The 26,127-nt window shown below is 42.1% G+C and overlaps 1 protein-coding gene across 15 annotated transcripts in view; it reads left to right on the top strand.

The window, feature by feature from the left end:
- The window catches only part of LOC145342171 (phosphatidylinositol-binding clathrin assembly protein), a 167,996-nt gene that overhangs the window by 108,694 nt on the left and 33,175 nt on the right, over nt 1-26,127 (top strand). For 6 of the 15 annotated variants that reach the window (XM_080187478.1, XM_080187474.1, XM_080187475.1 and 3 more), the window contains 3 exons: nt 3,990-4,093; nt 10,493-10,507; nt 11,414-11,554. In XM_080187478.1, the coding sequence (XP_080043604.1) occupies nt 3,990-4,093; nt 10,493-10,507; nt 11,414-11,554 (260 nt within the window). The remainder of the gene's footprint in view (nt 1-3,989; nt 4,094-10,492; nt 10,508-11,413; nt 11,555-26,127) is intronic. The other 9 variants (XM_080187486.1, XM_080187480.1, XM_080187476.1 and 6 more) reach the window with 2 other exon arrangements.

Below are 26,127 nucleotides of genomic sequence, written 5' to 3'. Positions count from 1 at the left end.
CAAGTGCGAGGTGGTCCACTTTGGTAGGAATAATGGTAGGAAGGACTATTACTTATGTGGCGAAAAACTGCAGCAGGCGACGGTGCAGAGGGACCTCGGGGTCCTTGTGCATGAGTCGCAAAAACCCAGCCTGCAGGTGGTCAGGAAGGCGAATGGGATGCTGGCCTTCATAGCGAGGGGGATTGAATACAAATGTAGGGAGGTCTTGCTGCGGCTGTATAGGGCACTGGTGAGGCCGTAGCTGGAGTACTTTGTGCAGTTTTGGTCGCCACACTTACGCAAGGATATATTGGCCTTGGAGGGAGTGCAGAGGAGGTTTACTAAGCTGATGCCGGAGTTGAGGGGGTTGAGCTATGAGGAGAGGCTGAATAAACTAGGCTTGTACTCGTTAGAGTTTAGAAGAATGAGGGGAGATCTCATTGAGACATACAAGATGATGAATGGGATGGATAGGATAGAGGTGGAGAGACTCTTCCCCCTCAAAGGACAGTAGGACTAGGGGGCATAGCCTCAAGATAAAGGGGGGGGGGGGGGCGGTTTAGAACGGAGTTGAGGAGGAACTTCTTCACTCAAAGGGTGGTGAATCTCTGGAATTCTCTGCCCGTTGAAGTGGTGGAGGCTGCCTCGCTAAATATTTTTAAGACGCGGGTTATAGAACATAGAACATTACAGCGCAGAACAGGCCCTTCGGCCCACGATGTTGTGCCGACCAGTTTTTTTTTTAAAAAAAACACTGACCCACTAATCTAAACCAATCCCTTTTCTTCCATAAACCTATCCACAGATCTCTTAAACGCCCCCAAACTAGGCGCATTTACAACCGCAGCAGGCAGGGCATTCCAATCCCTCACCACCCTCTGGGTAAAGAACCTACCCCTGACATCCGTCCTATAACTACCCCCCCTTAATTTAAAGCCATGCCCCCTCGTGCTAGCTTTCTCCATCCGAGGAAAAAGGCTATCACTATCCACCCTATCTAAACCTCTAATCATCTTATATGTTTCAATAAGATCCCCTCTTATGATGGGTTTTTGATAAGCGAGGGGATTAAGGGTTATGGGGAGAAGGCGGGAATGTGGAACTGAGCCACGACAGATCAGCCATGATCTTACTGAATGGCGGGGCAGGCTCGAAGGGCTAGATGGCCTACCCCTGCTCCTATTTCTTATGTTCTAAACTTCATACTGATTACCACATGCAGTTCTCCCACAGCTGAAAGTGGAACTGTCACTGGGAGGAAGTATTGAGGCAGATGGCACAAGGGATGATTCCTCAGATACCAAAGCAGTCCATGTCCAAATGCAACCAAGACCTGGACAATTTCCAGGTTTGGATTGACAAGTGGCAAGTAACATTTGCACCACACAAGTGCAGCGCAGTGACTGTCTCAAAGAACAAAGAACAACACAGCACGGGAAACAGGCCCTTCGGCCCAACGAGCCCGCGCCGCCGTCCCACTGTCTCAGTGACCTATTCATGATTTTAGTCTATGCCTAATGTGCGAGGATCAGGGAGGTCCAATTTAGGGACAATTTAGTACCCAATTAATCAGCCTAAAAGCACATCTTTGGGGATGTGGGAGGAAACCGGAGCACCCGGAGGAAACCCACGCAACCACGGGGAGAACGTGCAAACTCCCACAGACACAGGCCCAAATCCATGTGTCCGCACAGTAACAGAGATAGTCTCTGAGCTGTCATGTTGCCCTCGAGATGGTCCAGTTTAAGCACACTAATGACGTGAAGCAATAGGCAACTCCCGAAGCAACGTCCAAGAGCAGCCCACTACAATCTGCCGCATGCATGCCCCTTGCTGGACTTAAATGCCTGTGGAGACAAAAAAATTCATTATTAAACAGGCAAAGACTAACATCCCTGAGGCAAAACGTATTCCCAAGCCTGCAATGTTTAGTAAGGCCTACTATATCCCCCTATATGTAGCCCGCTCATGTGGCTGTCTAAGTGACTCTTAAACAACCCTAGCGTGCCTGCTTCCACCACCTTACTCGGCAGTGCATTCCACACCCCCACTACCCTTTGCGTGAAAAACTGCCCTCTAATATTTGTCTTATACCTAGCCCCCCTCACCCTAAGCCCGTGACCCCTCGTTCTATCCATTTCTAATAGCGGATTTGATTGTCTGCAACAATTTAATCATCGTCCCTTGATATTCAATGGCTTTACCTCCCTGAATCCCTCACTGTTAACATCCTGAAGGTTATCATTGAGTAGAAACTGAACTGAATTAGCCATTTGAGTACTGTGTCTACAAGAGCACATCAGCGGCTAGGAATTCTGCAGCAGGTAACTCACCATCTGACTCCCCAAAACCTGTCCACAATTTACAAGACACAAATATGGTCTGTGTTGGAATATTCTCCCTTTTGCCTGGATGAATGCAGCTCCAACAATACTCAAGAAACTTGACACCATCAAGGACAAAGCAGCGTGGTTGGAATTCCTTTCACAAACATTCACTTCCTCCACCTCTGACACACAGTAGCAGCAGTGTATACCATCTACAAGATGCACCGCAGCAGCTCCTCCAACAAAACCGTCCAAACCCATGACCGCAATTATCTAGAAGGGCATAGGCAACAGATATTTGGGAACCACTTAGATATTCCCCTCTAAGCTACTCGCCATCTTGACTTAGACCATAAGACACAGGAGCAGAATTGAGCCACTTGACTCAAGTCTGCTCTGCCATTCAATCATAGCTGATATTTTTCTCATCCTCATTCTTTTCCTCATAACCCCTGACCCCCTTATTAATCAAGCCCTATCTATCTCTGTCTTAAAGACATTCAATGACCTGATCTCCAGTGTTTTCTGTAGCAAAAAGTTCCACAGATTCACCACTCTTGCGCTGAAGAAATTCCTTCTCATCTCTGTTTTAAAGGATCATTCCTTTAGCCTGAGATTGTGCCCTCTGGTTCCTGTTTTTCATACTGTGGAAATATCCTCTCCATGTCCACCGTATACTTGGAAATATATTGCCATTCCTTCGCTGTTGCTGGTCAAAATCCTGAAATCCCCCTCCCTAACAGCATTCTGTGTGTACCTACACCATATGGACTTTAATGGTTTAAGAAGGCAGCTCACTACCACCTTGAGGACAACTAGGGATGAGCAATGAATGCTGGCCTAATGAGCAAAGCCCATATCCTTTGGATTAATTTTAAAAAAGGAACACAGAAGCTGTTGTGCCTTCACATTCTTGAAAAATCTAAAGTCTACATGGGATGCTAGTGAAAAGTTTCAGGGATAGCATTCTCCTTCATGCAATATTCTCTCCCAGGATTATTTGGAACTTGTCCTTTGTAATCATAGTAAATAATTGCTGAAGTTAAATTGATGATTCACATCTGATATGCCTGTTAATTGCCACCAATATGCTTTCATTTGACTTAATTTATCCAAGTTACTTACTTTAATTTCTCGTCAGTTATTTTGGATATTTAATATTTCAAGATAAAGAAAATAGCAGAGCAAAACATCAAGAATTAGTTTGTATAAGTGACATTAACTCCCTGTCTTCAGCATTTTCAAGACTTTGTTAAAACTGGCATTTTTTGCTTTCAAGAATCAAAGGGTCAGATTTCCTTTGTTAATTGGCTCCTGCTGCACTTACGTTTTAACCAAAAGCACTTAAATAGAGTTGTTCTTGTTGATGACAGTGTGCATCTCCTACTATGGGGATAAGCTATAAGATTTTGGCACCTGGAACCTGTTTTTCTGGAACATGAGACTGACCATTGAAGGTGGTGCAAAAAGTGATCCTAGCGGATCCGGTAGGGAACAGCATTAAGCAGATGTACAAAAAAAATTAGCAGACCAATCTTGGGAATTAGATCTCCACTTGAGCTCCACTTTCTAGCATTCTAGTATCAACTTAGAAATGCCAAAACCAGCACATTGCAAATGTCCATGACAAAGGTTAGACATCTTTGTGAAACTAACTTGGAACTTTTTTGGTTTCTTGTCCAGTGCACCTAATCTCTCCAATGATATCTTCAACCTGGAGTCAGCTTTTGTACCTACTGTACAGAGCACCCCAGCAATATCAACCTCAGTAGCTAATGCATGGGGAGGTAAGTTGCTCCTATATACTGTAACAATTTATTATTGCTTCATTTTGAGGTGAACGTGACCTGTTTGTGGATGAAGTGTGATCAGCACTGTTCTGCACCCAATTACTTCACTTCAGGTGAAAACATTTGCTGGGTTTACAGTACATAGGGTTGGGAGAGGATGTTAACTTTGTTTCTAATTTTTTTGTACTAGAGCTTTATTTCTGCTTGTGATGGATTTTAGGACATCTGATAGACAAATTATTTTCCAAAACTCCTTTTATTCCATGGAAGAGATTATTGGCAAAAGTGATGGTATATGGAATTAGAAGCAATATGTTGACATGGGCAGAGTAGGAATAAGGGATAAATACTCTAATTGGCAACATGTTAGCATATTCCCTAAGAATATGTATTGAGGCCTCAACGTTCACTATTTATCAATGACTTGGATGAAGTAACAGAGCCATGTATCCAAGTTTTCTGACTACTTTAAATTGAGAAGAGATGTTGATGGATTAAGTTGATGGGATTGGAATTCTGAGGTCATCCTCTCGGGACTCGAAAGATGGATCAAAGTAATTTCTAAATTGAGACAAGCTGAGCTGTTGAGGAGCATGGTTTATTTCTAGGAATCACTTGAGTTCAAAAATAAAGCAGTTACTGTTATCAGTCTTTTTCTCAAGGAAACTGGAATCCAGATGGATACATGCTATGGTGCAGTTGTATAGAGCTCTGCCTAGAAAGCTCCTGGAGTACTCTGTTCAGCTTTGGACACCACATTTCAGCAAGGAAGTATTTATTGGTTTTGCAGGGCATCTAGAGTAAACTCAACAGAAAAATTCTCCTCCTTCAGGTAGATGCCCCAAGAGGGTGGTTGAAATCATGGACTTTGCAAAAAACTGCAATACTTTACTAATGTCTTCTGCATTGCTTCCTGTTTTACCATTTGCCATGAGCTGTGTTGGAAAGATTTATAGGCTGGTAGTCAACCTGTTTAGCCACATTATGAATGGACATTCCCTGACAGGTTAATCTTCAATGATCATTAAGTCCCGAAATGAGACTTGAGCTCAGAGATAAGGGTACTCTTACTGTGCCACCAGACCACCTCACTAGAGAAATACCAAAACTGTAGGAGTTTTTTATAAACTGGTGTGTTTCTTGAATAAAGAAAATTGAGTTTAATTTTATTTGTTAGTGTCACATTGGCTTGTTTTAACACAACAATGACATTACTGTGAAAATCCTCTAGTCATCACACTCCAGCACCTGTTCGGGTACACTGAGGGAGAATTTAGCATGGTCAATGCACCTAACCAGCATATCTTTTGGACTGTGGGAGGAAACCAGAACACCTGGAGGAAACCCACGTGGAGAACATGCAGACTCTGCACAGACAGTGACCCAAGCCAGGAATCGAACCTGGACCCTGGCCTGTGAGGCAGCAGTGCTAACCACTGTGTAGATCTAATTTAAGTGTTCAAAATGATTAAAGAATTTGATAGAGTAGATAGAGAGGAACTATTTCCTCAGATAGGGGAATCCAGAACAGTGAACATTACCATGAAATTACCCAACTTTAATTTTAAGGTTGTCAGGAAGCACTTCACAATGGTAATGGAAATCTAGAGCTCTATTTTCCCTCCCAAAAGCTGTTGAGTTAAAGTCAATTGAAAACTTCATAATAGAACTTTAATGAATATCGAACCAAGAGGAACCAGCAGAGTTAATGCAAATCAGCCATAATCTCATTGAATAGGTTCACTTTGGTCAGAATTTGATGGTATCAATGTCCCTAACAGCTTCATCTCCTTGCATCCAAAGTAATTGGAGAAATCACTAGTGGAGATTTAAAAAAACTAAAAATATTAAATGACAGCTGTTTAAAGTGGACATACGAAATGTACTAATCAATTTGGGATTGTCTGAGGTTAATTTACTGAGGAGTACTTTACTAATGTCTGACTCTTGAAGAAAGTCATGTTTCATAGCATTCAGAGAAACCTGACACTGTTGAAAAGAAGGGCTAAAGAATGGCAGATTGATGTTAATGTAGGTAAATACACATGGGAGCTAATCTGGTGGCTTCCCTCACATTCTGGGATTTATTGGTCTAAAATGCAGCTATTATGTAATACATTTGCCTCCATAGGGATAATATGCAAGATTTATATAATATTTTTTAATCAGTGGGCAGTGCATTCTCCCAGGTTGGGGCAGGTGTGTTTTATGCTGAACAGTGATTGACACATTTAATTTACATCATAATACTGAACATAAAAGTTTGTTTACTCTGGAGTCTTTAAAGGGTATGAAATTATTTTAAAATTAAAGAATAAACTTGCACTTATACAGCTCCTTTCAAAATATTAAGGCATCCCAAAGCACATCACAGCAAATGAATTTTATGCACTGTTGTAATGCAGGGAAAAGCAAAAACCAGTTTTGAAATAAATTAACACTGTCTACCAATTAAGTACAAGTTCCTTTCATGCTACTGGTGAAGAAGAGTTTTACCCCATTGCTTATATTTTTCATGGAATAAGAGAATTCTACTTTCTTAACGCAATATGTAGATAAAGTGGAATACAGTGTGAATAGCATAACATGAGTGTCCATATAAAAAGAACATTTGATGACACTCCCTTTGTTAGTTCACTGTTTGTGTAAAGTGATGGAAGGTGTCATCGACAGTGCTGTCAAGTAGCATGTACGCAGCAATAACCTGCTCACTGATTCTCTGGAGCTTCCACCAGGGCCTCTCAGCTCCTGACCTCATTTTATTGTGTTGGTCCAAACATGGACAAAAGAGCTGAACTCAAGAGATGAGGTGAGAGTGACTGCCCTTGACATCAAGGCCTCATTTGACTGAGAGTTGCATCAAGGAGCCGTAACCAAACTGAGTCAATGGAAGTTAGATAGGAAACTCTCCTTTGGGTGGAGGCCAGTCATTTCAGCCCCGGTACATTGCTGCAAGAGTTACTCAGGATAGACATTTAGACCCAACCATCCTTAGATGTTTCATCAATGATCTTCCCTCTTTCATAAGGTACGAAGTGGGGATATTTGTGGATGACCATACAATGTTCAGCACCATTTATGAGACCTCAAGTAATTAAGTAACGCATGTTCATATGCATCAAGACTGGACATGTTCTGACTTGGGTTGATAAGTGACAATGAGCATCTCCAACAAGAGAGAATCTAACCTTAACTTTCAATGGCATTACCATTGTTGAATCCCTCACTATCAACACCCTGAAGGGGGTATCAGTGTCCAGAACTGAACTGGACCACCTAAATACTGTGGCTACAAGAGCAGGTCAGAAGGTGAGAATTCTGCAGTGGAAACTCACCTGACACCCCATAGCCTGTCCACCTCTAAAAGGCACAATTTAGTATGATAGAATTCTCTACTTTCTTGGATGAGTTCAGCTCCAACAACGCTCAAGAAGCTTGACACCATTCAAAACGAAACAGCCTGCCTGATTGGCATTTCATCCACTACTTTCAACATCCACTCCCTCCACCACCATTGCGCAGTAGCAGCAATGTGTGCCATTACCTTTTACATCAGTTGCATGACAGGCTTCTTCAACAGCATCTTCCAAACCTGTGATCCCTACCACCTAGAAGGACAAGAGCAGCAGATGCATGGTAACAGCACCATCTTCAAATATCCCGTCAAGCCACACACCATCCTGACTTGGAACTATAACAGCAAGTTATTCATCCACCAGTTGGGCTGTAGCAGTTTGAGTAGGTGGCTCACCACCACACTCACGAGGGCAATTGGGGTGGGCCACAAATGCTGGCCTAGCTGTGACACCCATATCCCATTTAAGAAGAAGATGAATCCCTCTTGCTGGTACAATAAGACAAAGTGACAATTATTTTGTCACTCTTTGGGAAAACTCAAAGTACTTTGAGTTGAGACCTAGAATTGCTCACAAAATATAGTTTACAAATTGTTATCAGTGAGTTTATTGGTGGTGTGAGGTAGCCCTGATCTTGTGGTCCCACTAAATCCATTCCTTGCGCCAGGGTGTGCTATCGGGGAGACCAGAAGATCCCGGTTGCATGAACAGCAAGACAATCTCGCCTAACACTAGTGCTTAGTCTACAAGAAAAAAGTTCATTTTTATATCAGTCAAATAACCCAGTAAAACCAGAAAATGCTAGTGGAGGAAATGGTGAAGTAACGATTCAACCAACCACAACAATGTGGCATTCTTTCTCCCAGATTCTTGCCAAAACTTTAGAAGTTCACTAGGTTTCATATTATCCTGAGCAAGAACTCCAGAACAAGCAATACGTTGAAGTCGCCCAATTTCATTAGAACCAGTAAATGTAAATCCTAAGTTCAAATGGAAAAATCACATTTCTTTCTCCTTGTACTTTTGTGGATCTCTCTACTTCCTCCCATAAGATCAATATGTTCAATTGTATGCTTCAAAAATGCTCTATTTCCAGCTGCGATCAATGCAGCCTCACCCTATCAAGATTTTTTACTACGATAAAATGAGTCAACCACATTAATTTCTTTAAATGCGACAGAAACTGGCAATTTTAAGTTCAAAGAAAATGTTTTGTGTCTATGCAGTCACCAAGCAATCCCAGCACCTGACATCTTGAATTCTCACTGATAAAAGATTTATCTTTAGAAATCAGCACTGCATATAGTGCATATTAAAGGACTACCTTGTATAAATGGTGTGGATTGTAAAGGAAATGCATTAGACTGTAGATCTATTAACTATTCAAAATACATTATTTTGCGAAACAAGACCCAAATATCTATTTCCCAGACAGCGTCATAACTTGTCCTGAATTTTTCAGTTTTGTTACACACTCCAAATATTCATGTTTAATACTGTGTATGATTGAACATTCATTAAATATGCAAATACATGAAAGGTCCAAGCAAGGAATTTGGGGTTTTGGATAAGCGTGCATATTTTTATTGAGCACTAAGAGCCACTGATTCCTGCCATTCAACTTACTAAACGGCAAACATGATCTGCATCATTTTGGGTCTGGGATCAGAGGTAAAACAAAGTAAGGAGATGGATGTATGGTTATGTACTTGGAATCAAACTACCTCTAATGCCGACTACTTGGAAGTGAATTGGAGTCTTATGGAATTCAGTATATGTACTATGCTATAGAACCGAGGTTTGCACATTGATGACTTTGATAGTGGTAGTACATATCACATGATCTTCGATGTACACAGTCTATTCATAATGATTCTAGTTATAATACTGAGGAAGTGTTTACGGGTTTCAGGGATAGTGGCTGGCTACCTTGTTCAAACGTACTCTGCTTGATTGAGGGATTTGCCTGAGAGTGAGGACCCCCCTTGCCCTTACTGTCAAACACCCTTCCCCCACGTTCTGCTTCAAGTTTGTGTTGAAACACTTTAGTGTGTTTTATTTAATGGTGCTTTGGTGATGGCTTAAATTGCATTGCATTTTTCAGACTTCTGACACAAAATAGTTTGATCTGTATTGATGCCCAGTTTTTATCCATGCTATATAAATATGACCTGCAAAAATAAGTTTTTTTTATCTTTAGTTTCATTTAAATTAATGTAGTGCAAAACATTGTGCTGTCTTAATCTATCCTGGAGGTTTATATTTTGGCACAAAATGTTACTTCAGTTACACACCTAAAAGTTTAAGGTTGCTTATAACCAACTCCCAAGTTTGAACTGAGTTTTATTAAGTGCTTTAAAATTTTCTAATTTGACCCAACCTGAATTTTATTTTAGTCTGACATCTAGCTTCAATTCTGAGCATTCTTTTAACCAAATTGCATTGTGCTATTAGAATATGTGGATACATGAAGAATATAACGTGCAGAATGAAAGCCCAAGAAAGGACAATATATACTTCTAATGCAGCTTTCCCTTTTGTCTCTATGCTGTTGATTAGTTTTCTGTTTGGTGTCAAACTATTATTTACAGGAATGCTTTGGCAAGAAAATAATAGAAACTATTTCCTCCCAAACCTAACCACAGCTCTTAAAATGCTGATTGAATTTTTTTTGCCATCCCCCGCCCCTGCCTTTATGGTAATATAATGCAAGTGGATCTTGAAAATAATATACAGAATATGTTTCCTCCTTCCTCCAAATTTAACTCACCAATCCTCTTCCTTTCAAACTGACGGCTAGTTTTCCTAGATCCAAGATTGCTTATTATCACAATGTACGCGGACCATATTATTGGTTATAGCAACAAAAATCAGAAAAAATGCAAGATCAAAAAGGAAGTTGGAAAATTAACAAATCCATGAGTATCTGATTCATCCATTCTGGATCCTGAAGAGTTTTACTTTCTCCACTTCCCTCTAAATTTGATCTTCTAGTGTTAAAGTCTCTTTTTTCTCATCCTTGCTCTCATTTGGAGTTTAGATCTTCTGGTTAGGGGTAAGTGTCTTGTCATATTCTTGAACTATTTCTGCATTTAAACTGGGTGAATGTCAGCTAAAGTGCATACGTTATAAACAGATTGAAGTATAAATATCTGAAATACCTTTGAAGAACCATAGACCAGCCTGGACTCCACTGCAGTACTTCAAAAAATTGAACTCTTCTATATACAGCTGTTAAATTATCACATTTAATATGATCACTGATGAATTTTAGCTGAACTTGAATGTCTCACCTGACGTGAACATTAGTAAATTGCTCTGCGGACAATTGGAGGCAGTTAGTGATTGAACAGCATGGGTGATGGCAAGGAAGAAGCTTTTCTAATTGTTCACTTCACCTCAAACTATTGAAGATGTACTTAAAATGTGCTCAGGATAGCATATTTTGAAACTTTGTCAGTATTCACTTTTTGAACTGAATTAAAATTTAGTTGCAAAATTCCATGAAACCCATTGGTAATGTCTAACTAATGGAAAGTAACAAATATGTGTAATTTAGGATAATGTATCAGAATTCCATGTGATGGTAAGTGGTGATTACTTTGCAATGTTAAAATTTTGTTTTGTTAAGATACAAGTTGAAAATGATATTCTTTAACATCCAGAAAAATGTATGCTCAGTTTGGTTCCATTACAGCTATGTACTTTAGATAGCCAGTGTTCTAGAACAAGGCAACCATCTTGATCCTGGATTAAGTGTGCGTATATATGATGGAAGATTAAAAATTCCATAGTTTTCAGGCCCAAGAGAATTATTTGCATAAGTCTTGTTGAAATTGAAATTGGTGGTGTTGATAGGGATGTCCAGACAGAGAGGTTCCCTTTTTATTGTCCTTTGCTGTTTTATAACAATGTTGTTACAAATGGTTCCTCTCAATCTTTCTCTCTTTCTATCTATTAGACCCATTTTCTGCCTCTGATGGTTGCATTGACTCTGTCTGTCGTTTGGACCTATTTGACATGCAACCCGTTGAAGATGTAGTAAAAACCACAATCGCATCTAGTGCTGCTTCAAAGCAGACAGTGGCCCACCTTTTTGGCGGTAAATGGGATTCTCGCACATTGTTTTGCTTAGTCCAATCTCATTAATGCAGGTTCTCATACACAGCCTATTGTTGACTTGATCAGATGTTTTAATTTTTTTTTCAGCTGAGTGTTTAACTTCCAATAAAAGTCATTACCAAGTTTTAAGTTTCTAAAATATGCTCCTGAGAAATCCACAAAGCAGATACTTCTATTATGGGCTCTAGACACAATCCTAGTAGGTTTCAAATGATCAGAGCTAAGAGTTGGCCACTCCACTTGAAAATTTAACTAACCAAAGCCATAGTCCTACTGCAACTTATTCAACCAAAATACCCCATCAGTCACATTACTTAGTGCTATCTGAATTCATGTGGAAAAATTTCCAGATTCTATAGTGACCCAGATTGCCAACCATCATGGTATGTGTGAAGGAAGTGGCCACGCACTTCGCAAAAGTGAACATTTTTCCACAGCTGAGAATGTTCAGCAGCAGCTTTTGGAGTCGGAGCTCTGGAGCATGTCTGCATGCTCAAGCAGTGCAACAGCATGAATGTGCCGCCATATGTTCTAGAACCATTCATCCCTTGAGCACAAATTAATAGGTCTATACAATGAAAAGTATTGTTTCTTGGGTGCTATACAGACAAAGCATACTGTATATAGAGGAGAAGGAAAGGCAGTGGTGCAGAATGTGGTGTTACAGTCATAGCTAGGCTGTAGAGAAAGATCAACTTAATGCAAGGTAGGTCCTTTCAAAAGTCTGATGGCAGCAAGGAAGAAGTTGTTCTTGAGTCAGTTGGCACGTGACCTCAGACTTTTGTATCTTTTCTCAACGGAAGAAGGTGGAAGAGAGTATGTCCAGTGTGTGTGGAGTCCTTGATTATGCTGGCTGCTTTTCCGAGACAGCAGGGAAGTGCAGACAGTCAATGGATGGGAGGCTGGTTTACGTGATAGGTTAGGCTACGTTCGCAACTGTTTGTAGCTGCTTGTAGTATTGGTTGTGCAGGAGCCATAACAAGCTGTGATTCATCTGGAAAGGATGCTTTCTTTGCATCTGTAAAAATTGGTGAAAGTCGTAGAGCATTGTGGATACACTGTTGATACTCTAACAGCATCTAATCCTTTGGTAGCTTTCATCACATGTCCCCTTCAGGACCACACATCACCAGACACAGATGCTGAAGAGATGTGAAGGGCAGCCTCAAAGGTGTTGAGAGCACTTGAGAGAAAATCATGGGAACTCTGTGATGCCTGCCAATGACACTCTAGCAGCATTGACCAGCCACATCAAGGTGCAAGCATCACTACTGTGTTGAGTGACTCTGAAACAAGACAAGCACTTTGTACTGCACTGGCAAGAAGTCCTGGATCAAAACATATGTCGTCGTCTTGTGCAAGAACCAAGGTTTCACATCTGTGGCACAAACACTGCTCATCATAACAAGAAGCCATAGACAAGGAGATATTCTTGGGGGTTTATTTACTGTGAACATTAGGTACAAGTGATTAGCACCCGTGCCTGCACTGTGCAGCTATGTCATCCTAATCCTAACTTTGCCATTGCGACTTGCTTTTCTCAAATCCAAGTGGAGGTGGAGCTAGCATCTTCTGTGCACATCTACTTTGGGCATCCTCTCGAGCACCATTACCTGGAGGACCCTGGCCTGCTTTGAGTGTCTTACTATGGGGCAGGTACACCCACTTCAGCCTCTAGAGTTGGTAGGGTTGCAGGAAGAGAGGATTTTGATAGCCCAGACATTCCAGAAGTCACCAAGCGTGGCGAGTGGCTGGTCTTCCTCCCAGTGGGTCTGAAGGACCCTGGCTAACCCTTGAGAAGGGAAGCTGGGGTGAAATCTGCCACCCTGTACCCCTCTTGCATTGACACTTTTGGTGGCCAGTTATGGCTTCATTGAAGGAGTTCAGCTGGTGCAGTAGTGCAGTACCAATGTCCTGAACCAAGGCCTCCATGGTGGTTGCCATCCTGCTAGTATTGACCTTGGGAGTGATGGCATGATCGTCTCTGACTGAAGAGTGCAGCTGACTTCCCTTCCTGGTATTCCCATGATTCTCTTCATAGCTGCAACAACTGATTGAGGCTGGAAGCTTATCATCTGACTTGGACTCAGCAGATTCTTTGCCTCCAGTAGTCTTCCAAATGCTGTCAACCTCTGATGTCCCTGCATCCGTCTGCTGTGCAACAGATTAGCTCTGTGATCATATTGTGGTCCCAAATCTGCTCTATATCTAGGCACCACTTAGGCATGTGTCATCTGAGATGCTCTTGGCATTGCAATGTGGGCTCGGTTTCCTGAGTGTCGGTCCCATGGCAGTTGTGCCTAGGAGAGAAAATGGAGATCATTAGGGCATGGAAGCCATGTTACACAACAGTGGACACAGCATCATTGACAGAGGGATGATAAGGTGTGGGATCTTGCATGGGTGCTTGCCACCAACCTTGCCATTGCCCCAGGAATGGTCCATGTCGACTCTGGCCAGCTCTATAGCATGATTTTCAAAGAGTGGGGACCTTCGCCGGGACCAGATGGGATGTACCCCAGGTTACTGTGGGAGGTGAGGGAGGTGACTGCAGAGGCCCTGGCGATGATCTTTGCGTCGTCGATGGAGATGGGAGAGGTTCCGGAGGATTGGAGGATTGCGGATGTGGTTCCTATTTTCAAGAAAGGGAGCAGGGATAGCCCAGGAAATTACCGACCGGTGAGTCTGACCTCAGTGGTTGGTAAGCTGATGGAGAGGCTTCTGGGGACAAGATTTATGAGCATTTGGAGAGGTTTAGCATGATCAGAAATAGCATGGTTTTGTCAAGGGCAGGTCGTGCCTTACGAGCCTAGTTGAGTCCTTCGAAAATGTGACTGAACACATTGACGAAGGAAGAGCAGTGGACGTGGTGTACATGGACTTCAGCAAGGCATTTGATAAGGTCCCCCAAGCAAGACTTCTTGAGAAGGTGAGAGGGCATGGGATCCAAGGGGCTTTGGCCTTGTGGATCCAGAACTGGCTTGCCTGCAGAAGGCAGAGAGTGGTTGTGGATGGGTCTTTTTCTGCGTGGAGGTCGGTCACCAGTGGAGTGCCCCAGGGATCTGTTCTAGGATCCTTGCTGTTTGTCATTTTCATAAATGACCTAGATGAGGAAGTGGAGGGATGGGTTAGTAAGCTCGCCGATGACACGAAGGTCGGTGGTGTTGTGGATGGTCTGGAAGGATGTCAGAAGTTGCAGCAGGACATAAATAGGATGCAAGACTGGGCGGAGAAGTGGCAGATGGACTTCAACGTGGATAAATGTGTAGTGGTCCATTTTGGCAGGACCAATGGGATGAACGAGCACACTATCAAGGGCAGGAGTCTTAGCAGTGTTGAAGAGCAGAAGGATCTTGGGGTCCGGGTCCACAGGACTCTTAAATCGGCCTCACAGGTGGAGGATGTGGTCAAGAAGGCGTATGGTGTACTGGCCTTCATTAATCGAGGGATTGAGTTTAGGAGTCGGGAGGTAATGCTGCAACTTTATAAGTCCCTTGTCAGGCCCCACTTGGAGTACTGTGCGCAGTTCTGGTTGCCTCACTATAGGAAGGACGTAGAAGCTATTGAAAGGGGGCAGAGGAGATTTACAAGGATGTTGCCTGGATTGGGAGGCATGCCTTATGAAGATAGGTTGAGGGAGCTGGGACTCTTCTCCCTGGAGAGGCGTAGGTTGAGAGGCGACCTGATAGAGGTTTATAAAATGTTGAGAGGAATAGATAGGGTGGATTCTCAGAGGCTATTTCCCCGGGTTGAAATGGTCGCTACGAGAGGACACAGATTTAAGGTGCAGGGAAGCAAGTACAGAAGTGATGTTAGGGGTAAGTTTTTCACTCAGGGTGGTGAGTGAATGGAATCGGCTGCCGTCAGTGGTGGTGGAGGCAAACTCGCTGGGGTCTTTTAAAAGACTTCTGGATGAGTATATGGGATTTAATGGGATTGGGGGTTATAGATAGGTCTATGGATTGGTAGGTATTGATGTGATCGGCGCAACTTGTGGGCCGAAGGGCCTGTTTGTGCTGTAGTGTTCTGTGTTCATGTCCAGCACTCCATTCTGAGTCTGGTATCTCTCCCTTTGTGCACAATTTTGACCTGCATTAAAAAAATAGATGGAGTGCATGCCAAAATAAATGAAAAGGATGTTGTGTGTGCCGAGTGAAGCCATGGACAAGGTGAAGAGAATCTCCAGAGGAGATAAGACCAGATGGAGATGTGCAGCTGTGTGTGAGTGATTGGTGTTATCCCTTGAGCTAGCAATTTTAGATGGTTGATTACCCTGGTGTGGATGAGGTCATTTATTCTCTCTCTCTATTGGATGGCTGACCTCCTCTGCAGCACTGGCATTAACCACTGCTGCCACTGACTCCCAAACCAGGGTGTTGAGATTGACAGACCTCCTGCGGTCAGAAGAGGGATAGTGGGCCTCACAACAGGCCTCCACAGTGCCAGGAGGCATTCCAGGGACACATCAGCAGAGTGATTAGCACTGCTCTGTCTCACAGTGACATGGACCCAGGTTCAATTCTGGCCTCGGATGATTGCCTGTCTGTGTGGTGTTCGCACATTTTCCCCATGTCTGCAGGGGTTTCCTCCAGGTGCTCCGGTTTCCTCCCATGCTCCAAAGATGTGCAGGTTAGGTTGATTGGTCTTGTTCCTTAGTGTCAGGGGGATTAGCAGAGTAAATACGTGGGGTTACAGGGATTGGGTCTCGGGATTGTTGTTGGTGCAGGCTCGATGGGCTGAATGACCACAATAGGGATTCTGTGATCACTGAATCTGAGTGCTGCACTGGTCTTTTGATGCCGTGTCTTCACTGTAGCAGTCCTAGTCTGGAAGTGTTAAGAACTGCTCATGCAGCTGTGGTTTAAATATGGTAGTGTGGACCTGGAGTGAGGAAGTAACAGTATGGCAGACAAATCTGAGACCTTTTTGCAGCGAGACAGTGTTGTCTCCCATGCCTGCATGATTTGAGATGGGAGGCATACAATACTGCGCAAGAACCCACCATTGTGGCCAGCGGGATAAAGGCTCAATTTGCATGGCTACTGCTGCACTTAGTGCACATCAGGGAAAATTCCATCCATAGAGTATTGCAAAACTGCCACCTGGGTATTGGATTACAAAGGCTCCCAGAGATGATTGATATTTCCAAACTTCCACTTGTTTGTTTTAATTTTGGTTCCACTTTGAGGGCTTTCTTTGACCTGTTACTAGTTGGTCTTTGCATACCTGGTTGGTAAGACGTCAGAAACAACTAAAGAAAGGCATGGTGAGTCAACAACCTTGAGATCACAGCCTGATCTCTCACTTCGATAGTTGAAACAATCCTTTAACAAGCAAAGATGGAACATTTCAGTTGCATTTATTTGTCTCTAATCCCCAAATATTATAAGTATTGAATCCAGAGTAAGGAATGTGTTCCTATATAAATATATATTGTGATATACATTTAATTTTGTATACTGAATTAAATACTTTCTGATTTTAATCTCATGCAGTGATAACTAACAAAAACGGCCAGGATTTTGTAATAGGAATAATGAGCACAAACAACAGTGAGGTTGTTTGTGCTCATTGTTAAGAGTAAATTGGACAGGAACTTCGACCACTTGTATATGCATGGTTAAATACACATCAGGAAGCTATTGTCTGATTTGATCTTCTCCAGGAGTCTCGTTCAAGCAGTATCACTGAGCAATTCAGCATTCATGTATGTGAAAGACATTGCTCACTGAAGATGCCAGAAAAAGATAGGCTTCGCCCTAAGTGAAGTTTTAAGTTTTCTAAGTCTCAGTTGCCATTAAACAACTTCTCATGCGCTGAAAATTTGCTTTTACGAGCACCAAATCTAATTTCTTCAGATTTTATTCATTGGTGATCTTAAAGGTGCATGATTTTATTTTACTTTTTACTTTGCCTTTTTCATCCCCAACTCTCTGAATCCCATATTTCTTTAATTCTCGTTCTGTATTAAATATTCTAACTTGCGCTTTCTAGTTTAGACACTATCGCTCAGGCAAGGCTATAAATCTTGCCCTATGTGTCTAAGTAAGGCATCTTTAATCTGGATGAAGACAGATGCTATTGCCTTGGCCTGTTCACTCACACCACAGATACCCTACAGCAGGTCCTGCAGGAGACCCCTGTAGAGGATTCACAAAATGTCTGTCGGCAACTGTAAGCATGCCATTCATTCACTTCTGACTGCAAAATCCAGGCTACTACATAGGAGCTCTATCTCTTTCAAATAGTAAACTATTTTGTAGTTCTTCACTTGTAGGCCGATGTCTATTGCTTTGAGTAAAGGAAAATAAATACTGAGTGCTGAGAGCAGAAAAATTGGTAAAGATTTGATTAATTGGAATTTTCTGTAGGGTTGAAAGAGGCTGGTTAAAAAAGCATTCAAGAATTTGAGTCTAGCAGATTAAGCAATAAGGTTTAAAATTAAATACAGTGATCGAGGCAGGTACCCATTGTAAAGATGCCGGGGGTTGGGGCGCAGGGAAACGGACCTGATAACAAGCGGATGTGCACGAGGTAGCTAATCTGAGTCCAGTAGTGCATCACCGTTCAACATCTCTTCACTTGAGGCGGAAGTGTCAGCCAGTTTAGGGGCCTGATGAAGTTTAGGTCTAAAGGCTGGCTGCTGTTCTGTTAGGGTGAAGCTGAATAAAATTGTTATTCATGTCTTGATGTATTGTCAGTTCACAGAAGTATAACAAGTATTGGATCAAAGCAAGTGTCGGGGGTGGCACAGTGGTTAGCACTGCTGCCTTACAGCGCCAGAGTCCCAGGTTCAATTCCAGCCTCCAGTAACTGTGTGGTTTGCATGTTCTCCCTGTGTCTACATGGGTTTCCTCCGGGTGCTCCGGTTTTCTCTCTCATTCCAAAGATGTGTGGGTTAGGTTGATTGGCCTTGCTAAATTGCGCCTTAGTGTCAGGAGGATCAGTAGGGTAAATGTGGGGTTATGGGAATAGGGCCTGGGTGGGATTGTGGTAGTGCAGACTCGTTGGGCTGAATGGCCGCCTTCTGCAGTTTAAGGATTCTGTAATTGCATTGGTGTTATCAATCAGGTTTTTGATTCGAGAGGAATATCACAGGAATACAGAAGTGAAGTGGGCCAAAAATGCATCCCTTTGGCACATCAAAAATAACTGTGGGGAGAAAGGGGTGAGAAACAATTGCAAATCAATGTTTGCATTACAAAAAGTATGACTAGAGCTAGGAGAGGATGACAAAACATTTTGTTTTTATATGATGCCTTTATACGTGTATGATGTGGAGATGCTGGCATTGGACTAGGTTGGGCATAAGAACATAAGAAATAGGAAATAGGAGCAGGAGTAGGCCATCTAGCCCTTCGAGCCTGCCCCGCCATTCAATAAGATCATGGCTGATCTGTCGTGGCTCAGTTCCACTTTCCCGCCCTCTCCCCATAACCCTTAATCCCCTCTCTTATCAAGAACCCATCAATCCGCTTCTTAAAAATATTTAGCGAGGCAGCCTCCACCACTTCAACGGGCAGAGAATTCCAGAGATTCACCACCCTTTGAGTGAAGAAGTTCCTCCTCAACTCCGTTCTAAACCGCCTCCCCTTTATCTTGAGGCTGTGCCCCCTAGTCCTACTGTCTTTTTTGAGCGGGAAGAGTCTCTCCACCTCTATCCTATCCATCCCATTCATCATCTTATACGTCTCAGTGAGATCTCCCCTCATTCTTCTAAACTCTAACGAGTACAAGCCTAGTTTATTCAGCCTCTCCTCATAGCTCAATCCCCTCAACTCCGGTATCAGCCGAGTAAACCTCCTCTGCACTCCCTCCAAGGCCAAAATATCTTTGCGCAGGTGCGGCGCCCAAAACTGCACACAGTACTCCAGCTGCGGCCTCACCACAGTCAGAAGTCTCATAACACTAGGTTAAAGTCCATCAGGTTTATTTGGTACCATGAGCTTTCAGAACGTTGTCTTTTTTTCAGGTGAGTGGAGAGTTAGGTTCACAAGCACAATGTATATAGATGAGACTCCATTCTCATTATAAATACAGTAAAATACGAGTGCTTTTCATGAGGATTATAAAGCAAAATTTGACACCATGCAACAAATGATACAAAAGTTTAGGAAAAGATGTAGGTTTTAAGGAGTGCCTTAAAGAAGGATAGAGGTGAAAAGCTTGAAGATAGTTCTGGGGTCGAGTCAGTTGAGGCACAATCACCATTGGAGCAATTAAAACTGGAAATGCTGAAGAGACTAGAATTTGATAAGAACAGATATCTGTGAGGTTTGGAATTAAACGAAATCACAGATAGAGAGGGGTGAGGTCATGGGAGGGATTTGAAAACAGGTGAATTTTAACATCTGTTGCTTGATCAGGAACCAGTTTAGGTTAGTGAGCGCAGGGGTGATGGGAACAAGACTAGGTACAGTTAAGAAAGTGGGCAGTAGCTCAGAATTATAGAGGGTGATGTTTTGAAGGCTGGCCAAGAGTGTGTTGGAATAGTTAAGTCTGGATATAACAAAGGCATAGATAAGATTTAGTAATAGTTAGCTGACAGGGACAGAGTCAAGTTATGAGGGTGGAATTGGACACTCTTGGTAATGGTACAGACTTGTGGTCAAAAGCTCACCTCTCAAGTCAGACGTGACACCAGGTTGTGAACAGTCTCTCAGTTACCAAAGAGAGGAATTAAGATGATGAGCAATGATACTGAGTTAGTAGTGAAAACCAATGACGATGTCTTTATTTATAACCGTGATGTTACAGAGATCAACTACAGAGTTGAGACGTTGACTCAAATGGAATGCTTAGCACTGTTGAAGTTGAGAATAAAAGATAGGCACAGAGTATTGTGATCCTAGAGCTTTAATTTGAAAAGTGGATGTTCCAGGGGAAAAAATGGGAGGAAATGTGGTTTTGAAGCAGTGAACGGCTGCAGAACTTTGACAAGAAAAGGAAGGTTGACAATAGGGTGATAATTGGAGAGATTGGGAGATTTAAAGTAAAACTTTTTGAGAGTACTATCAGGAGTAGGAATGACATTTTTAAAAGCTAGGTATCGAAGGTTAGAGAATGAGGGCGCCGAACAACATGAAACGAAGAAATGAAATTTATGTTTCAGATGCTTGGAAGGGAGAAAAATGATGGAACAGTTTATAAACTTCATGGAAGAAAGGATTGGATTGAGAAGGGAAGTTGTAGTATGAGTCAGAGGTCCCAGTTAGCTGGAAACCAGAAAGAAAGCTAGAATTTGAAACAAAGGCAGAGGGAGCAGTGGTATTTTTGTTTCTCTTGAATTTCTAAAAAGCAGTCAGTTTCTCTCATTTTAAAATGTGTGAAGAGGAAGATGTTAAGAACAAAAAGATAGATTTAAGGAATTTATATTTGGATGGGTAAAACACTGGAATAAGATATAGTTGTAGGTATGTTTAATTTAGTATTTCTGTGCATGGAGGGGAGTTGTTGACACATTTCTCATTGAAAAAATGTTTTGCTATTGAGTTCTTATCGAAATCCAAAGCGATCTGCCCCAGCAACAAATTTAGAAATCAGAGAAAGGGTGGAGTCGGAGCACTATTCTGAAGTGTGGCAAGTATTTTTTGTGAGGGCTGTGAAGGGGCTGAGGGTGGGGGAAGGTGCCTCAATTCTGCTTAAGGTTGAGAAAGACTGTAACAATGGGGTAAACATAAGCCAGCTAAACAGGCTCACTGAATGGTGACCAAAAAAATAGACTTCAGAATACTAAAGCTGAGTGACTTGAATAAGGTATGCTCCAGAAGAATCAAGAAAGAGAGAAACAAGAACTTTGAGTTAAAGAAGCAATTCTATTTGACCAGATTTATAGGGCCCAATTTTACCATTGCGTTGCATCTGCTTCGGGTGTGAAAACTTGGTAAAGTCAGGCATGAAGCAAGTGGCGTGATCTGCAGCAGCGTCCCCACCTATTCCTCCTTTTATCAAGGCCCAAAAATGGTCATGATAGGGACTGTGCCCAAAACGGGCTTAACAGCCATTTAAATGCATTTGCATGCATTTATGTTGACTTAATAGGCTGCATGCCCAACCTTACCGGCACTTCCCCCTTTACCACCACATTCGCCCATCCAGAATCGCACGAAATGGACATGCTGACAAAAGTCTGATTTGGCCCTCCAGTCAGTGAAGAAGTAAGTGTCTAGCGTCTGATGGCTCTCTGGCTGGAGGGAGAGGGAAGGGGAGTCTGCTGCCATTCTGCCTGAGATCAGAGGGGGAGGATAGGGAGTTCCACTGCCACCCTGCCTGAGATCAGTGTGAGGAGGGATGGGGGGGTGCAGTCTGCTGCCAGTCTGCCTGAGATCAGTGAGGGGGTGGGGCAGAAGGAGGAGGGGGATCCGTTACCACCCTGCCTGTGATCAGGTGGGGGAGGAAGGAGCCTGTGATCGGCCCGGGTGGCAGGGGGATGGGGGTCAGTAATGTTGTGGGGCTTGGGCAGTATCTGTGGGGGCCGGAGGAGGCAGTATCTGGCCCAAGAGGGATGTGGCAGGGAACAGCGTACTATCTTTTTTTTCTGCGTATGCACAGTTGGAGGCACTGATCAGAGCTGCAAGGATTCAGGCACATTAAGCCCTGCCCACAGGCTTGTGCAGCATGATTCGGAATCGCTGATATTTTTGCAGGCAGAGTGCGAATGGGATGCCTGAGAACGGGTCTAAAAGTTGGATCTGAAATACTTCAAATTTCAAGTCCGTCCAGCACTTAGAATCAAAATGGTAAAATAGGGTCCATAGTTTGGGCTGCAGCTCTGCAGAAGGAAGAGACGTACAGACAATTCTGAGAACTCTGCACAAAACTCTTTGAAAGCTTCAAGATTGTTAACACACTTTATAGCGTGTATATTTATGATTGCTAACTAGCGTCTGTCTGTAAAGTAGAATGTTGCTTATTTGCAACTGATACAGGGATAAGCTAAAAAAGAAGTGTTTTCCTTTTGATGTTTAAATATTTTTTAACTGTTAATAGTTAAGCTGCATCATTTGTTAGTTTTTAAAATGTCAGTGGAATAATTGCTGGAAGGATGTATCTCTTCCTCACATTTTATATCAAAATAGAAAAATTGTTGGGGTCAATGGCTTCCTAATGTAATTTGGTATTCTGGTCCAGCACCCTAACAAAGGACAACTAAGTCATTTGTGATGAAAGAAGTTTGGAGTTGTTCTGCTGTGGATGTAGTGAGCCATTTTGTCAAAGGAGGGTGAGAGTAAATCAGTTTAATACTCGCCTTAAAAACAATTACACAGCTCTCTAATATTTGAGTAAGGCTTAGTCCTTTCAAGAAAGTTACTGTGACAGTTCTGTATTTTTGCATATGAGAATGATGTGCATTCACTTTGATATTTAGTTAAGCTTGTGATAGATGTGTCCTTTCTAAATATGCATCTTCAAACTCTGACTAAAGGGCCATAAAATCTAAATTTGAACTGGCTGAGCCAAATCCAGCAGTCCTTTGTATTTTAATTTTGTCTAGAAATGCTACCTTTATTTCATCTCAGGATTTGTCCCGTTTGAGGCATAAAACATAACTGTCAAATCAGATTTGAAATTCACTGTATTGGTTCTTTGAAAGTAATTTCAAAAATCAAAGGTAATGCTGAATTAGTGCAGTTCAAAATGAAACTAAATTAAAATGGAAGCTTATGGTGATTCCAACCTAAGCATGTGTCGGATCTATGCTGAAGTACTATTGCGTTTTAGTAGAATGAACATCAGTGCAAGAAACCTGGTATGAAGCTTGACCAAAAGTGCTGATATTCATTAGCACTGTTTCATGTGTGCGCACACATTCAGTGGCTCTTCAGCAGCTCATACAATATGTAGAACAATTAATGTTTGGGTTTTTTTCAATGCCCAATTTTCCTTCTTCTTTCTGTCTTCCAAAACTTGAATATCTCAGTCTTGGTGTTAAATTTGTTTGAGTGAAGAAAATTGAAGGAGAACTATTATTTTGTAAAATTGCAATCAGACTTCTATTTAATTCAAGGTTGTTTTGTTGAGCATTCCGATTTGATTAATGTAATATCCAAATTTGTACACCATCAGTGCATTCTGAATTAATTCCTGATTTTTGAACTTTTGAATCCAGTGCAAAGTCTAACGCAAGAAATTGTGTGCCCCTTGTTGAATAGGATTTGGCCACTGAGTTTATATGGGTAGAACTGAGAAATAAAAAGGGGGAAATCACTTTGATAGGCTTGTACTATAGGCCTCCAAATAGTCAGCATGAAATTGAAGAACAAATATGTAAGGAGATTACAGGTAGCTCCAAGAAAAATAAGGTGGTTAAGTTTCCCAACATTGACTGGGACAGCCATAGTATTAGAGGGTTGGATGGAGAGAAATTTGTTGTGTTCAAGAGGAATTTCTCATTCCCATGTGGATGGCATGACTATAGAGGGGACAAAACTTGACCACCTCTTGGGAAATAAGGAAGGACAGGTAACAGAAGTGTTAGCAAGGGATCACTTTAGAATTAGTACCATAATTCCATTAGTTTTAAGATAGCTATGGAGAATGATAGGTCTGTCCCAAAAGTTAAAATTCTAAACTGGGGCAAGGCCAATTTTGATGGTGTCAGGCAGGAACTTTCAAAAGTTAATTGGAGAGTGTGTGGGAAGGCAAAGGGACCTCTTAAGTGGGAGGCTTTCAAAAGTTTATGACATGCATAAGCAGCTGGGATCAAGTGAATCCCTTGAAGAGTATAAGAGTAGTGTTAAGAGAGAAATCAAGAGGGCAAAAAGATTGTTTTGGCAGTAAGGTAAAAGACAATCCAAAGAGCTTCTACAAATAAATAAAGGGCAAAAGAGTAACCAGGGGAGAGAGGGCCTCTTAAGGATCCACAAGAGATGGCTGAGATCCTAAATGAATATTTCTCATAAGTATTTACTGTTGAAAAAAGCATGAATGTTAGGGAACTTGGGGAAATAAATAGTGATGACTTGAGGAATGCTCACATTACAGAGAAAGAGGTGCTGGAAGTCTTAAAGCGCTTTAAGACTTCATCCCTGGGACCTGATGAAGTGTATCCCAGGACATTGTGGGAGGCTAGAGAAGAAATTGCAGGTCTCTGAGCAAAGATATTTGAATCATCAATAGTCACAGGTAAGGTGCCTGAAGATTGGAGGGTGGCAAATGTTGTGCCTTTTTGTTTAAAAGGGACTGCAGGGAAAAGCCTGGGAATTAGAGGCCCGGTTCTCATCTGTGGTGGGTAAGTTGTTAGAAGGTATTTTGAGAGACATGATCTACAGGCATTTGGAGAGGGCAAGGACTGTTTAGCGACAGTCAGCATGGCTTTGGGTGGAAAATCAAGTCTCTCAAATTTGATTGTGTTTTATGAAGGGGTAACCAAGAAGGTAGATGAGGGCAGTGCAGTTGATGTTGTCTACACGGACTTCAGTAAGGCCTTTTGACAAGGTACCGTGTGGTAGGTTGTTGCATAAGGTTAAATCTCACGGGATCCGGGGTGAGGTATCTAAATGGATTTTATCTATATAAATGAATCTAAAATTGGCATTTTGACAGAAGTCAAAAGGTGGTTGTGCAGAATTGTTTTCCAAATTGGAGGCCTGTGGTGTGCCTCAGGATCAGTGTTAGATCCACTGTTATTTGTTGTTTATATTAACGATTTGGATGAGAATATAGGAAGCATGGTTAGTAAGTTTGCAGATGACAAGATTGGTGGCATAGTGGACAGTAAAAAAAAAAGTTATCTCTGATTGCAACATGATCTTGATCAATTGTGCCAGTGGGCTGACGAATGGCAGATGGAGTTTAATTTAGATAAATGCGAGGTGATGCATTGCGGTAGACTGAACCAGGGCAGAACTTACTTAGTTAATAGGGCGTTGGGGAGAGTTACAGAACAAAGATCTAGGGGTACATGTTCATAGCTGCTTGAAAGTGGTCACAGGTGGACAGAGTGGCGAAAAGGCATTCAGTATGCTTGGTTTTATGGGCCAGAACATTGAATACAGGAGTTGGAATGTCTTGTTGAAGTTGTACAAGACATTGGTAAGGCCATATTTGGAAATACTGTGTACAGTTCTGGTCACCTATTATAGAAAGGATATTATTAAACTAGAAAGAGTGCAGAAAAGATTTACTAGACTGCTACTGGGACTTAATGGTTTGAGTTATAAAGAGAAGCTGGATAAACTGGGATGTTTTTCTCTAGAGCATAGAAGGCTGAAGGGTGATCTTAGAGGTTTATAAAATAATGAGGGGCATAGATCAGCTAGATAGTCAATATCTTTTCCCAAAAGTTGGGAGTCTAGAACTAGAGGGCATAGGTTTAAGGTCAGAAGGGAGAGATGCAAAAAAGTGTCCAGAGGGGCAAATTTTTTCACAGAAGGTGGTGAGTGTTAGGAACAAGCTGCCAGAGGTGGTGGTAGTAGAGACGGGTACAATTTTGTCTTTTAAAAAGCGTTTAGACAGGTAGGATGGGTATAAAGGGATATGGGCCAAATGCAGGTAATTGGGATTAGATTAGGGGTTTTAAAAAAAAAAAGGCGACGTGGACAAGTTGGACCG

This window comes from Carcharhinus amblyrhynchos, chromosome 4 (genome assembly GCF_965287045.1).
Source record: "Carcharhinus amblyrhynchos chromosome 4, sCarAmb.v2.hapA, whole genome shotgun sequence".
Taxonomy (NCBI): Eukaryota; Metazoa; Chordata; class Chondrichthyes; order Carcharhiniformes; family Carcharhinidae; genus Carcharhinus; species Carcharhinus amblyrhynchos.
The sequence above is the reverse complement of the archived record's forward strand: the minus strand, read 5'-3'. Positions and strand labels throughout refer to the sequence as shown.